We start from the raw sequence: 14,097 nt of genomic DNA, 5'->3' as shown, positions 1-14,097 counted from the left end.
TTGGGCAATTCGGTTTTGCTTATCTATGGATGGTCACAAAAAGAGCGAATGATCGGTCTTAAGGCCTCCGCCCTCGTACAATTTGAGATCGTGAAATAAATGTAGCTCTGATATTGCGGAAATGTGGATCATATTCTATCACACTATCACTAGCTTATTATGAGTGCAAATTTGTACAAATACATGTAATAATTTAATGAATAAATAATCCAATTAAAATTAATTTTAAGTGCAGGTACTGCAATACTCAAAAAGTGTTAGCAGGAACAGACTTGTGACAGTGTACGACCCAAACAGCCGTTTAAACTAGAGCTGTGGGCAGGTTTTCGTCAACTTCTTCTGAAACGAAAAACGTTATACTTGTACTCTCCGGTTTTGTTCCAAACATAAAATGGGCGCCCTGCCGGTTAATTAGCAAAATATAAATAATTTATACAAAGTAAAAGTTGTTTTGACTGTGTCGCATTGTAATGTACTTTTCAAAGGTCACCAACGGTAATATCATGAGCATTACCAATCACAGCAGCAAAGAAAAATGCTTCAACACTACCAAATGGGCGCTGAAATAGTTCATACGAGTTTAAGCATACGAGCACTATATTGCTGAAAAACCTCTTTGCCTGACCTTTTTCAAATTGTAGATTCCCTGTTCGACATTCTCTTCGAATTCGAGACGTGACGCTCCTGTAACAGACGAAACAGGCCATCATGAACAACAACCTTCCTACAGGGTGGAGCGTTAATGCAGCGCCATCCCTTTCGCAGTCCAATGGTCTGGCATGGAGCGCTAACGCAGCGTCAACATTCCTTCCGCAGTTATATGGACTGCTCCCGCAGTATGCGCATGCGACAGCACCCTATCCGCAAACTGCACACCCTGTTTTCCTCGCACCATCGTATGGGCCAGCGGTTCCGTCACTGGAGCCAAATGTTTCCTTCCAGACACCGATTGCATATCAGCAGAATACCTATAATGCCAATATTCCCTCCATGTCGGCGCACCAACGGCAACCGTTCCCCTACACGCATGGGATAGGCAGCTCATTTGGCGGCGGACATTATACACACGGAATGGATTTGTCATTTCAGCAAGGCATGCTCAGGTCAGTTTTTATTCATAGCGGACTTTCCAGATCGTGCATCCATAATGCATTAGAAGTTTCATGGAACTGGTTTAGTTCTACTGTCTACATGCAATGTGTGTACTACGCTTCCTCGAAACGGTGTTAACGCATACCAGCCCGTATGCTTGCGTGTTGGCGTGTTGCCACCTTTATGAAAATCACTGTGTGACCCGAAAAGATACTTCTATGAACGTTGTAGACTTGTAGGAAAACTTCCGTTTTTTATATATTCGTTTTTTATTTATATTTTTTAAACTTCCGTATTTTTTATCTGTGACTGTCTTTAGTCAAATGATGAGAATGGATGCAACGTTAAACCAGTTGGTGCAGCGGCTGGATGCGAGGGAGCAGAATCAATCTGGGTACCTCTGTCCACCTGTTCCTGGTGCGCAGACCCTGCCGTTGAGCAATTCAGCTCAGGGCCTGATTCAAATGGATCCTGTGCACGCACCACCACAACGATTCCCAATCAGCACTACCCCCGGGCCCTTTTTCACTGATGAACCATTCAATGCGCCTCGAGAACATATCTCCCGCCGTTACCGCGGATCCGGGGGAGCCTGTGGATCCGCCGGCACCGGATCCTCAGCTTCCTCTTCCGCTTTCCCCGCTGGCGGCGCAGAGTGTGGAGATTGTTGCACCGAGTTTACCAGCGGTGACCGGTGGCACTATGAACCCGATTCCGACACTTTTCGACGCCACAGGCCTGGCGCCATCTGGTCTGGCTGGAAGAGGCTCGGAGGCCAGCATTGGCGAAGGTAAATAAAATAATCGCAACACCAGCAGTTTCTGAGGGAGCAAAACCTCGCTAATATTGACACCGACTAACCACAAATTACTACGTACTAAAAACCTTTTTTTTAGTAAAAGGACTACGTTAACATGGTTTACAACTTGGCACTATATCGCGAGTCTCCGCTTCAGGAAGGTGTAGGCAGAAATATAATGTTTCCCTTATAGGTATACAGAAATATAATGCGCCACCCTCCGATTTTGCGCTTGGTCGACAAAGCGTGGCAGCCGTACCAGCGGTTCTTAAAACTTTCGTCTTCTATGTTACATGAACTCTTACCTGCAAAGAGAGAAAATGGTGATTGTCGAACAATTTCTGTATCTGGCGGAAATTATGCCGCGTGACTGATTGCTTGACCACGAATTTCCATAATATTGTGCTAAGAGTGTTCAGGCGTTAGCTGAAAATGTAACATAACCATGGTCAAGGTCCACTTTAGAGATATCTTTCAGAAATGAACCTTTAACAAGCGCAAACCGATCTGCAAAAACGCAGGGCGCGAGTATTTAGGTACTGCTTTAACTGTGAGCTGTGCATATAATATTATGAAGTAACAGCAGTGTCAGAACTGTTCCCCTGTGAACGATCAACAGAATCCGATTATTACGAGCATAATCATCACTATTTTCATTACAGGAGCCAGCATAGAGCTTTGCCATACGTTGCCATCGTCTTGTCAAGCCGTACCAGTTCGTAGCGGGGCGGCTGATCAGAAACAGGCCCCAGGTCACTCGCCATCCATATCACCAGCACGCAAAAGGCCCGTTATAATTACATTAAAGAGCCCGAAACGATCCCTAGTCGTTGCCGACGTCTCTTGCTGCTTAAAGCCTGGTATCAGCGATATGATTAGCTAAATTAAGTATCACAGTTTAACTTCCGTGAACCCACAGGAAACGTCCCAGACACCAGTCCAAGCAAGAAGCGTACAGTACAGCAACTAGTAACCGTGCCCCGCGCGCCACTGCTAACCAAAGATGAGGAAAGCCGTCGTGACCAGTGTAGGACGTTGAGCGTCCCGGCGGTCGGGTGCCGTTCCGAACAACAGACGAATTTCCTGCCGCAGTATTCGCCGGTTTCGGTCGTCGAAGATGTTGTAAATCATCGGGCGCCTACCAGTCAATCACAGCATTCGCAGGAGATTCCGTCAGCACCGACGCAGAACCGGCAGCCCAACTCCAGGTTGTCGATGGAAAGCGATGCCGATGATTACCCAATCGGCATAGAGGTGAGTGATCCAAAATCATGATTTCTAGTTCCCATTGTCTCATCTACTTTGTGAGTTACGCTGTACCGTAATTGTATTAAGGAAAATGGCCCGGTACATAGCGTCAAAATAAGATACATGCACTAAAACTTTCGCTTTCGCGCAGTCTTTTTTACTCTTTTGTAATACTTTATATCATTCTAAAGCTAAATAATTTGTATCCATTGTTCTGGAAACCGTTTGCACGCGCAACATCGGGTTGCCGAGATATGCCGTACAAAATTGGGAGAAAAGTTTAAATGCATTGTTGTGTACCAAAAGTCTGGTTATTACCCGATCATCTTGAAACTTTACAGCAGAAGACACATAGCCATGAAGTCGAAAGTGAACCAATTTCAGGATCGTAGCATTTTTTCCCGATTTTAAAATGAATTTCAAAAATTTTAAAATGCATTTTAAAATTATGGGAAAACGATATGAACCTGAAATTGGTTCACTTTCGACTTCATGGCTATGTGTATTTTGCAGCAGTTTCGGGATGATCGGCTTAAAACCAGACTTTTGGTACACAATAATGCATTTAAACTTTTCACCCATTTTAGTATGCCATATCTCGGCAACCGGATGTTGCCGCGTAAACGGTTTTCTGAGCCATGTACACAAATCATTCAGCTTTAGAATGACACAAAATATTACAAAAAAGTGATTCGGAGTGCGCGAAAGCGAAAGTTTTAGTGTATGTATTCCCCTCTTGACACCATGTACCGGGCCATTTCCCTTAAAGAAATTACAAACGGATAGAAAGACCCACGGGAAAGTGCTGTATATGTTCCCTCTGTTTCCTTAGTGTCCCAAAGTGAATGAGTTTTCACCAGGTGAAGACTGCAGCGCTACTGCCAGTCCTGTCCCCGCCCAGGGCAAGTCCTCCTTCTCGAACCGGTGCTCTGCATCTACAGCTGAAGACAAAAAGCGTTCCACATCGACTACGGCTGTTTTTGTACAGAAGAAACGCTGTCAGTTATGGCGTGATGCCATGAAAAGAGAGATGGCCAGACAAGCAATTCCGTCTGACCTCGTGCAAACAATCCCAGTCTGTTTTGACTGCTACGAGACCGGTCAGCCGAAACGTACCAAGCATCGAAACAAAGCAAAGAAGGATTGCCGCTTCAATAACGCTCGTCTGCGATGGTATTTGTGTTATTAAGCATCCAACCCGTAATCGGCACTGTCACTTCTCCTTGTCCAGTAGGACCATAAATATAGGCTCATGCTATTGGCCGCAGTAATTCGTGCGCCAAAATAATCTTGCTGCTATTTTGCCGCACGCTGCGCTAAAGTAGCCCTGCGCTAATTCCAAACACAGTTTCCGGTAGAAATTGTTCGGATTTACGTTGGCTGTGTGTCCAAAATATTTTCTGTACTTTCAGCATCCGCCTTACGAAAGACACGCCATCCGAGTCCGACGCAGCAATAATTCCGGCTGCTAAGCTGGATTTGGTAAATGATGGCGACATTAAAGACTGTTACGTTGCCGAAGAGGGACGTTTGTGGTTTTCCGATACGTTAAGTGCCTTACTGGGATGTCACGGATCGAACGGACGACGGCTACGCAGTGTGCCAAACGCACCGCGCGCTTCGCCGGAAGAAGCATCATATGTGCTGTCAAAAGTAGGCACTATTTTGTTAGACTTACTGAACCAGCACGAGAGTATTCTGGCAAAGCACGCTGCGCCTGATGACGGCGGCCCCGCCGTAAAGAGCATTCCCTTCGGAATGACTGAAAGCTGTGACGTTTGCCTGGCTTGCTTGTTCAATGCGCATTTTGTGTGCTTGCATTGCGGATATTGTGTGTGTCCAGAGTGCTACTCCGAGTTTGCTGGTATGTTAGCTTACAACGAGTTTACTAAAATGTTTACATTCAAATTTCACTTCGCCCTGAATATTCTACGAAACTAAGAAATTTATTGTTTAATTTTTAGTGCTTAACCGGAGTGAGGCGGAAGAAGCGCCAGCCGGCGGCAGCATCCCCCGCGGAGAAGTTCTGGGTGTTCCATGCGATAATCGGGGATGGCATCTATGTCCGACAAAACCTGCCGGAAGCACCCTGCCCAAATCTAGCCGCTCAGTCGGTGGACAGTCGGATCACCATCTTCTGCCAACGCGTATAATTCCACTGGAAGGTAACACGGCTGCTTTAAGGCACATTAACGTTCGTACAGTAAACTAATGATACGTTTTCACGCTGACACTTCTGCCAGAACGTTTACTGCTTTATGTTTTAGCTGTTCGAATGGTGCAGAGTGGGATTACTCAGTTTTTGGCGCTGTCTGCCGACGGATCGGTTGCGAATAGTGGCGAAAGCATTGACTGGGAACAACGTGATTTTCTATGTAACGGCCAGGTTCTGTTGTTGCAATCTCCTAACGGAATCGACACTGAAGCCTTTCGTGCCCATTGGTCGAAAGGCCTTCCGGTGGTTATCGCCGGAGTTGGACAATCACTCACAGATCCGAAGGTTTCTTCGCAGGGCATATGGCAGCCCTCTTGGTTTGCTGCCAAATTTGGAGAAGAAAAAGTAGATTTAATTGACTGTGGGGCCAAACCACATCAGCGGATCACAGGGAAAAAACACATGGATTTTTGGAAAGGCTTTTCCGCAACTGAAGGCATGCATAGGCTAATAAAAGCAGTACTTAATTTCAAAGAGTTTAGTTATGTTTTAGTGGATGCAAGCGTAGGTAAAATCAATTTCCTGTGAGCCTCACCGTTGTGTGTGAAATTTGGAAACTTAGTTATTTTGTGCTTTTTGCGTAGATCGTGTTACTGATACAAACGGAAATCGTTTGCTCCTGAAAATTAAGGACTGGCCAACGGATTCCCGGTTCTGCGAATCGCTCCCATTGCACCACCGAACACTGTTCGATGCGCTGCCTCTAGCCCAATACACGCACGAGAAAGGTCGTCTGAACCTGGCGTCGTATTTACCGGAACATCTTAATCCACCGGACCTCGGTCCAAAAATGTATATTGCCTATGGTAAGTTAAGGAAGCTGCTGCAGATTACAGTCAGTGACTGCCGCAGTTATAGAACTGCAAAACGATACTGCCGGAAATGCCGTCTTTAATGTATTAATTTTCTGCCCAGCTGGCTTTTCAAAATTTGCATAATTCTGTCTTTTGTTTGCAGCCGAGCAGTCGGTGCTTTGGTCAAAACATTTTTATATTATTTTTTCTGATTGATAAATAAATTTGCCGCTGCATTTAACGACGATTTTGCTTTAGAACGACTTCCGTTAAACCAACGTGTATGCCAACCAAAATATTCTGCTGTATTAATTTGCTAACAACTGTCGCATGCGATTTAGTTTTATTATTATTTAAAATACAATAGTGTTTTTGCATTCAGAATTAGATTACCGTTGAATTGCGTGTAGGTATGGTGGGACAGCCAGACAATGCCACTACATACCTTCACTTGGACATCAGCGATGCCGTGAATATTTTGGTTAATGTTAGCAAGCCGGCTGACGAAAGATATGTGAGAGGTAAGTACCAGTGCTGCTCTGCGGGCATAGAATGATATACTTACGGCGGCAATCATTTCTCCTGTTTCTGCACCATTTTATTGCGGACAGCTTGCTCTGGTCACATACCTGTTCTTATTCTTTCATTAGCTTACCAAGCTTACTCTTATCATTAAATAAATATTTTCGTTTTCATTGACGCAAAGAATTATGTTTGGGGATTAAAATTGGATAATAGTACCAGGAAACGACTCAGTGAAGGTCGCGTGCCGGGCGCCGTGTGGCAAATTTACCAGCCGACAGACACGGCGAAGATCCGAGAGTTTTTGGAGAAACACCGCGAAGATCACGAGAATGGAGAGGATCCGCTCCACAGTCAGGTAGAGTTCCTGACTGTAGAATTCCAGCAGCGCCTGTTGAAGGAAACCGGAGTGGAAGGCATGACTATCGTCCAGTTCGCCGGTGATGCGATATTCATACCGGCTGGCGCGCTGCACCAAGTGAGAGCGCTTAACTCCGAAAATAATCCAAAATAATATTTTTGCCAGTTCGTATCGACATCACTTGAATGTTTGACAGTCTGTTGTCAATAATATTGCATGGCTGTGCTGTTCGCTCTCGAAACTGATAAAATTGCAGGTTTGGAATTTATACAGTTGCATAAAGGTGGCAGAGGATTTTCTTTCGCCGGAGCATGTTAGTGAATGCCTCCGTTTAGCCAACGAATTTCGACAACTTCCGATGCATTTTCAGAATAAAGCGGATAAACTCCAGGTACTAATACTGACCAAGTATCTAAAATTGTGAAGTCGACGCTTTCGAAACTTAAATCAGAACTCTTGCATCCGTGCTGTTGAAACTTGCCGTAAGCGGAAAACGATGGCAGACAAATTTAGTGCATTAAATTAATAGTGAGAAAAAATGTTAACGAATGGCAATCGATCGGACACAAACAACCTTTGTTTTGCTTATCAAAATTTACCGAACTGGGAAAAGATACTATACTGCATTTCTATAATGCAAGTTCGAGAGCACTAGTGTTACTTTACTATAATTATATAAATGGGTTTGACAACTAAAATTATTATGCATTGCAGGTAAAAGCTACGTTATTCCAGGCGGCGAAAGCAGTGTTGCCATCTGCTCTGAGTGGGTACGCTTAACACGATTTTCCTATTTCTTTAAATTCCCTATAAACTGTATTATAACTAATATCTAACTGTTGTTGGCGTTGTGCCGTTTAACTGAATAAATGAAAAACATAACAACCTCAGCAAGGAAGACAAATATCTTATTATAAGAGGTATTATACACCATGGTGATGCACTGGTATTGACATATTTTTTTTACTGCCCAAACTAAAACAATCTTATGATTCTATGAATAAGAAGAAGGAGCGAAGAAACGAACGCAGGTCAAGCCGATTTGAAACATTTTCTTGCATTCTACTTTTGACCAAACTATGCACAAATTTCAAATAAACCATCCATTTTATGCTGCTTCTCAACAGCACAAAGCCAGAAATGGCGCGAAATCTGCAAAAACAGTTTAGCGCGAAACAGTTTAGCGTACACACTTTCCGCGTTTTTTGTGGACAGAATGCAGTAGACTGTTGGCGCATACTCGCACCCACCTGAATCGCTTGTGTTGTTCCACGAGACTCGCCCAGCGGAGTCTCGTGGCCCAGTGGTGTCTCCTGGCCTAGTGGGGTCTCCTAGACTAGTGGAGTCACCTGGCCCAGTAAAGTCTGCTGGCCAAGCGGAGTCTCTTGGCCAAAAGGACCCTCAAAGCCCAGTGGAGTCCCCTGGACTAGTGAATTTTCCGGGCCCAGCGGAGTCTCATGGCTTAAAGGACTCCCCTGGCCCAGTGAAGTCTCCTGGCCTAGTAGAGTATCCTGGGCTAAAGGACCCTCCTGGCCCAGTGGAGTCTCCTGGCCTAGTGGGGTCTCCTAGACTAGTGGAGTCACCTGGCCCAGTAAAGTCTCCTGGCCAAGCGGAGTCTCGTGGCCAAAAGGACCTCAAAGCCCAGTGGAGTCCCCTGGACTAGTGAATTTTCCGGGCCCAGCGGAGTCTCATGGCTTTAAGGACTCCCCTGGCCCAGTGAAGTCTCCTGGCCTAGTAGAGTCTCCTGGGCTAAAAGACTCTCTTGGCCCAGTGAAGTCACCGGACCCAGTGAATTCTCCTGGTCAGCGGAGTCTCGTGGCTAAAAGGGCTCTCCTGGCCCATTGAAGTACCCTGGTCCAGTGGAGTCTCCTGGTCCAGTGGAGTCTCCTGGCCAAAAGGACTCTCCTGGCCTAGCGGAATCTCCTGGCCCTGTGAAATCTCCTGGCCCAGCGGGGTCTCCTGGCCCAGTGGAGTCTCGTGGCCTACAGGACTCCTAACCCAGTGAAGTCTCCTGGCCCAGTGGGGCCTCCTGGCCCAGTAGACTCCTGGCCTAAAGGACTCTCTTGGCCCAGTGGAGTCACCGGACCCAGTGAATTCTCCTGGCCCAGCGGAGTCTCGTGGCATAAAAGGCTATCCTGGCCCACTGAAGTCTCCTGGTCCAGTGGAGTCCGCTAGGCCAGGAGAGTCCTTTAGGCCAGGAGACTCCAGTGGGCAAGGAGACTTCACTGGCCAGGAGACCCAGGAGACTCTCCTGGCCCAGTGGAGTCACCTGGGCCAGGAAAGTCTCCTGGCCAAGCGGAGTCTCGTGGCCAAAAGGACTTTCAAAGCCCAGTGGAATCCCCTGGACTAGTGAATTCTCCGGGCCCAGCGGATTCTCGTGGCTTAAAGCACTCCCCTGGCCCAGTGAAGTCTCCTGGCCTAGTAGAGTCTCCTGGGCTAAAGGACTCTCCTGGCCCAGTGGAGTCTTCTGGCCCAGTGAAGTCTCCTGGCCCAGTGGGGTCTCCTGGCCCAGTGGAGTCTCGTGGCCTACAGGACTCCTGATCCAGTGGCGTCTCGTGGCCCGGTGGAGTCTCCAGGCCTAAACGACTCTCTTGGCCCAGTGGAGTCACCGGGCCCAGTGAATTCTCCTGGCCCAGCGAAGTCTCGTGGCTTAAAGGACTCCCCTGGCCCAGTGAAGTCTCCTGGCCTAGTAGAGTCTCCTGGGCTAAAGGACTCTCCTGGCCCAGTGGAGTCTTCTGGCCCAGTGAAGTCTCCTGGCCCAGTGGGGTCTCCTGGCCCAGTGGAGTCTCGTGGCCTACAGGACTCCTGATCCAGTGACGTCTCGTGGCCCGGTGGAGTCTCCAGGCCTAAAAGACTCTCTAGGCCCAGTGGAGTCACCGGGCCCAGTGAATTCTCCTGGCCCAGCGGAGTCTCGTGGCTTAAAGGGCTCTCCTGGTCCAGTGAAGTCTCCTGGCCCAGTGGGGTCTCCTGGTCCAGTGGAGCCTCCTCACAACACAACGATTGGGTTTCCGCGTTTCCCGGTACATCGAGACAAAGAAGTAATCCCACAACGCCATGCTGAGGAGACTGGTGATATCTTCGATTACGGTGCTGGCGTGCTTCAGTCCGAAGGGATTTTTGCCGGGAACAGATCGAGCGATGCGGTTCGGTTTACAAAGACGCTAGCACGGATGTTCAGCGCCAAGCAGACCGATGAGGGTGATCGGTTGCCGCCGTTATATGCTGGTGACAATTATTGCGAACAGTACGCAATAACTTGTATCCAATGGGTCGCGGGACGTATCGACAACTACCGCGCTCAGGGCCACCATTAATCGAAGTCATCGAGTCGTACGATCATTACACGGTAAAACGATAATCAAGTGGCCGTCTTTAAGATCACTGGCGTACTTGTACAAAAGTCAAGCGTTCGCGCTTATAAACCGGTACTGAGTAAATAAAATTCAAGCCGGAGAACAGTTAGCAAGAATTCCGAGTCCCCGAAACATCGGGACCGAGAACAGCCGAATGCGGGCATTGACGATTTAATGTCGATGAACGAAAATTGCATCTAATTCGTTGTCTGAAATATAACGAGCTGATTGAATTAATACGGATTTTTTTGGAAGTGTTGAGCAAATTACGGAGAATTTTCCTCTGTTTCACTTGATGCATGCATTCGGTGCTTTGCAATGATGTACCCGGTCCACCGAAAATGCTCTAGAAACTGACTAGTCGAAAAAATCATCTGTCTGCGTTTCATACAACAGTAAGTGCGTTATAGCGAATTAATCACCACCAATTATGTATATTCTTAGAAAATTGAATCACCGTACGTAGGTTGCCGATCGTACGTATTTCCACAGATTTCGAAAAAAATATGTGAAACGTTAATTATCGATCTAGACTTCTATGACCTAATGACTTAATGAGATTACTGAGATGAGATAATTTATTAAAGAGATTATTAATTTTTAATGAAGATTCTTATAACACGATCTATCCTGCATATGTACAGGAACACTAGGTGTGCGCTTATTTTTGATTGTGGCTGGATTTCCTTATTATGAAGTAGATCGTCCCTCAATCGTCTCAGTCCATCGTTAGCAAGCTATTCCATTCTGACAAAATTAAAAAGTTGTCACCACGATAATTTAACGTAAAACAGATATCAAAGTTGTGAAATCTAACGCTCTCACTTATATAATATAGAGATCCGACAAGTGCTTGGCGGTGTTCCGTAAGCCGTCAGTGTTGTTCTCCAACAGCAGCAGCTGATCCTGATTGGTGGCTTTACTCTGGGTCATTTCGGTTTTGCCTTTTGGCTTTCTGTACAGCCAGTTCCATCTAAATGACAACTGATAAAGTCGTTTTTAGGTAATTTTCAAATAAATTTGGTATGAAGAGTTCTTCGAACTGCTAAGGGGATTTAAGACAAAACCCAAGATACCTCGTGAAGTTGATGCAGCGGCAACGTTTTCTCTTCCTCAGCGTGCCGTCGGACATTAACCGATTTTAAGCTTGTCAATCTCATCAAAGCGGAACTAGTCCGCGTACATATTTTCTTTTCGTCCTCCCGGAATGAACCCAGATTCCGCTCGGGGTCTACGGACTTCTCACGGAACGATGCTTGCAGTTTCTTATGGGCACTGTTGTGCGAGTGTGAACGGAGACGATCCAATATAACAAAGTTTTGTGAAAACTTGACCTTTAACTAATTACTGTATAATACCCCGCTTGCTCTTGTTCCAGTTGTGCTTTTTCCTGTTCTAACCATTTTATCTTCTTGTCGACAAACGCTCGTTTGCGCTATTACCGTTTGCGATTGCGATTCAGCGTGCAGAAGAGATAATTGGGCTAGAAATTTCTGCTTGGTATTACGAGCATTAGTTAATTCCGTCATAATAAAAACAGGAAAATGTTATTAAAATTCCTTATACATTCTGAGCTATAGACTATCAAGAAAAGTGAATACACATGCACCGGTAACCGCACCAAACTGTATGCTGATATGTGCTTTGCAGTGATAATATGCTATACAAGTATATATTTGGGGCGCAGTGATATTATGCTTTGCAGGCTGCAGAAATTAGGTTCGATTCGCGATGCGTTTGTAGCTGATGTTGCTTAGCGCCGGCAGGAGTCCGCATTGTGTCGACGAGACCGCATCGATTCCGTCACTGTATCAAGCTTAGAAATTTTCGAACGATCCAGGTTTTGCAAAGGAGATGCAGAAACCATTGTTTTATACTTGAATTATTTTCAATTTATTATTGATTCGAGAATGCATTGCGTTTTCATATTTTTCTTGGCCGTCTGATGGTTCTGCGCGACGGGTTCCGCGATACCACCATGCCGTTGGCCTCATAGGATTGTAGACAGCGCGGGTGGGGCGAGTCTGTCGTATCTTACGCTGAATTCTTCAATCTTGCAAAATTTAACTGATATGCTGAGAGACGCACACGTGGGATTCTTTACCGATCGCTCCAATCAAACTGATGTGATCAAGCATTAATGACTGATTTATGATTTCATTCAGTGTTTAAGAACTACCATGCCGTTCACGGATTACTGTCATTTTGGGGGTATCTGCGAACTGCGTTGCCAGTCCACAGTAAACAGTTTTCTTTTTAAAGCTGCACGCTTGTAAGTCGCAACTATACTAATAGTTCAATCTACATTTTCCGATTTTAAATTTGCAAATTTGCAATATTCTGTACGGATGCAGTAAACAGATTCAGGAGGGTTTTCTGCATCATAATTAATCTTTACATTTATATATTATTCCTATTCCAAGTACCCCCGAAAACTTTGTTAACTTAAAACATATATCTTATGTAACGTTTCTGCTGTTTAATTACGGCAGTTAAACTGGTGAATATCTACTGCGAAATTATTCATTTACTCACTAAATCTTCATAAAACACGTCTCACAGCTTCCGACTTTGAATTACGATGCGTTTACTAGGACAGTGTGCGTCAAATGATCAACGAGGCCTCGTTAATGAGAATCCGCGAATTTTAATGCGACTAACTTTTTTCGACGATACAACAATTATTTTCAGCCACCTGACCTTTCTCTTTGCTCTGATTTCTCTTGGCAAAATGTTTGTGTTTTGCAAATACCGCGCTACGCATCAGAAGCGCCAACTACTGGAAATGGAAGGCGTCTTAGTTTACGTGAGTCCTGATCCTGATCAACGTACGACATGCGCCACATCTCTTCGGCGTTAAGCCGTGTATGATCATTACACGTCCGTTGTTGGAAGCTACGGGCAACCCGCTTGGTTGGTACCGCTTCCCATCAGCGATATCACCCAGGCGAATGAAGTCACGGTGCGTAGCAGCGACGGAGCCGCTGGTCTGCAACCATTTTGGTATGTCAAGCGTTTTCGGCAAAGTTTAATTGAAGAATACGATTCGAAAAAGTCGCAGTTTACAGGTCATTTTGCTGAATATCTTGAATCTGCTTAGTACTGGGAAATCTGGTTTGATGACCTTTTGCATGTTGCAATTCAAGTCTGTGGAAATTTACAATGAAACGATGGAAATGTGGTTGATTTTTCGTGATGCTGCGCGTTATACTGCATACTTGTAAAATTCATACCGAATTTTAATCCATTATTAGATTTTTGATAAAACGATTTATAAATTTGGAAAAATAATGTCTCTCATGGATTCATAACTGGGAGTTCCTCGCACAATTCGCTTTCATAATTAACGTGCTGCATATGAACATAAGTTATGGACTGCACGAATGCGCTTTGAAAAAAGCAATTAGGAGCTCGCAACTCACTTGTTTGAAAGGTCACACTGTATAATGCATAGTTCGACATCTGCAGGTTCATCCTTAACTGGGAATTCGAATGCCGACGGCCAGTTCGGAATTAACCGCACCGCCCTCTCCGCCATCCCGGTGGGTCGGCTGTTCTTCGGCGACACCGCCAACAGTGTCACCGGCTTCCACTGCCGAGAATCCTGGAGCCGGTCAGCGGCATTACCAAGGTCAAGTAATGCAGATGCTTTCCAATTAGCGAACAAATGCTGGGTGTCTGATTCGTTTTGCAGGCAGTGTGCGAAGCGACGG

At 45.6% G+C, this 14,097-nt stretch overlaps 2 protein-coding genes and 1 long non-coding RNA gene across 3 annotated transcripts; 2 read left to right on the top strand and 1 right to left on the bottom strand.

Annotated features, from left to right (window-relative positions):
- The first annotated feature begins 1,470 nt into the window (after positions 1 to 1,470).
- LOC129602442 (uncharacterized) lies at positions 1,471 to 5,882 on the top strand. Its single transcript, XM_055501458.1, has 8 exons — positions 1,471 to 1,882; positions 2,554 to 2,751; positions 2,811 to 3,145; positions 3,972 to 4,312; positions 4,552 to 5,003; positions 5,104 to 5,304; positions 5,407 to 5,790; positions 5,863 to 5,882. The coding sequence occupies exons 1-8, from the start codon at positions 1,624 to 1,626 to the stop codon at positions 5,880 to 5,882; spliced, it is 2,190 nt and encodes a 729-aa protein (XP_055357433.1). The 5' UTR covers positions 1,471 to 1,623.
- A 973-nt stretch (positions 5,883 to 6,855) lies between these two features.
- Positions 6,856 to 7,838, top strand: LOC129602444 (lysine-specific demethylase 3A-like). Its single transcript, XM_055501460.1, has 3 exons — positions 6,856 to 7,148; positions 7,288 to 7,422; positions 7,746 to 7,838. The coding sequence occupies exons 1-3, from the start codon at positions 7,089 to 7,091 to the stop codon at positions 7,809 to 7,811; spliced, it is 261 nt and encodes an 86-aa protein (XP_055357435.1). The 5' UTR covers positions 6,856 to 7,088; the 3' UTR covers positions 7,812 to 7,838.
- Positions 7,839 to 11,008: 3,170 nt separating this feature from the next.
- On the bottom strand, positions 11,009 to 11,981 carry LOC129602443 (uncharacterized). The gene is made up of 3 exons (XR_008692410.1): positions 11,461 to 11,981; positions 11,210 to 11,357; positions 11,009 to 11,131 (listed from the first exon to the last, which is right to left on the bottom strand). It is a non-coding gene; the product is annotated as an uncharacterized LOC129602443 (long non-coding RNA).
- Between the last annotated feature and the right edge of the window lie 2,116 nt (positions 11,982 to 14,097).

This window comes from Paramacrobiotus metropolitanus, unplaced genomic scaffold (assembly GCF_019649055.1).
Source record: "Paramacrobiotus metropolitanus isolate TYO unplaced genomic scaffold, Prichtersi_v1.0 Parri_scaffold0000469, whole genome shotgun sequence".
Taxonomy (NCBI): domain Eukaryota; kingdom Metazoa; phylum Tardigrada; class Eutardigrada; order Parachela; family Macrobiotidae; genus Paramacrobiotus; species Paramacrobiotus metropolitanus.
Note: the sequence above shows the minus strand (reverse complement) of the source record. Positions and strands in the feature narration are given on the sequence as shown.

What these genes read in the sequence shown, in the direction of transcription:
- LOC129602442 (XM_055501458.1), top strand. Translation starts at nt 1,624, where the DNA reads ATGAACCATTCAATGCGCCTCGAGAACATATCTCCCGCCGTTACCGCG. An exon ending in GGAGGCCAGCATTGGCGAAG is followed by an intron (nt 1,883 to 2,553) that starts GTAAATAAAATA and finishes TTTTCATTACAG; the next exon opens with GAGCCAGCATAGAGCTTTGC. An exon ending in ATTACCCAATCGGCATAGAG is followed by an intron (nt 3,146 to 3,971) that starts GTGAGTGATCCA and finishes CTGTTTCCTTAG; the next exon opens with TGTCCCAAAGTGAATGAGTT.
- LOC129602444 (XM_055501460.1), top strand. Translation starts at nt 7,089, where the DNA reads ATGACTATCGTCCAGTTCGCCGGTGATGCGATATTCATACCGGCTGGC. An exon ending in CGGCTGGCGCGCTGCACCAA is followed by an intron (nt 7,149 to 7,287) that starts GTGAGAGCGCTT and finishes ATAAAATTGCAG; the next exon opens with GTTTGGAATTTATACAGTTG. An exon ending in ATAAAGCGGATAAACTCCAG is followed by an intron (nt 7,423 to 7,745) that starts GTACTAATACTG and finishes TATGCATTGCAG; the next exon opens with GTAAAAGCTACGTTATTCCA.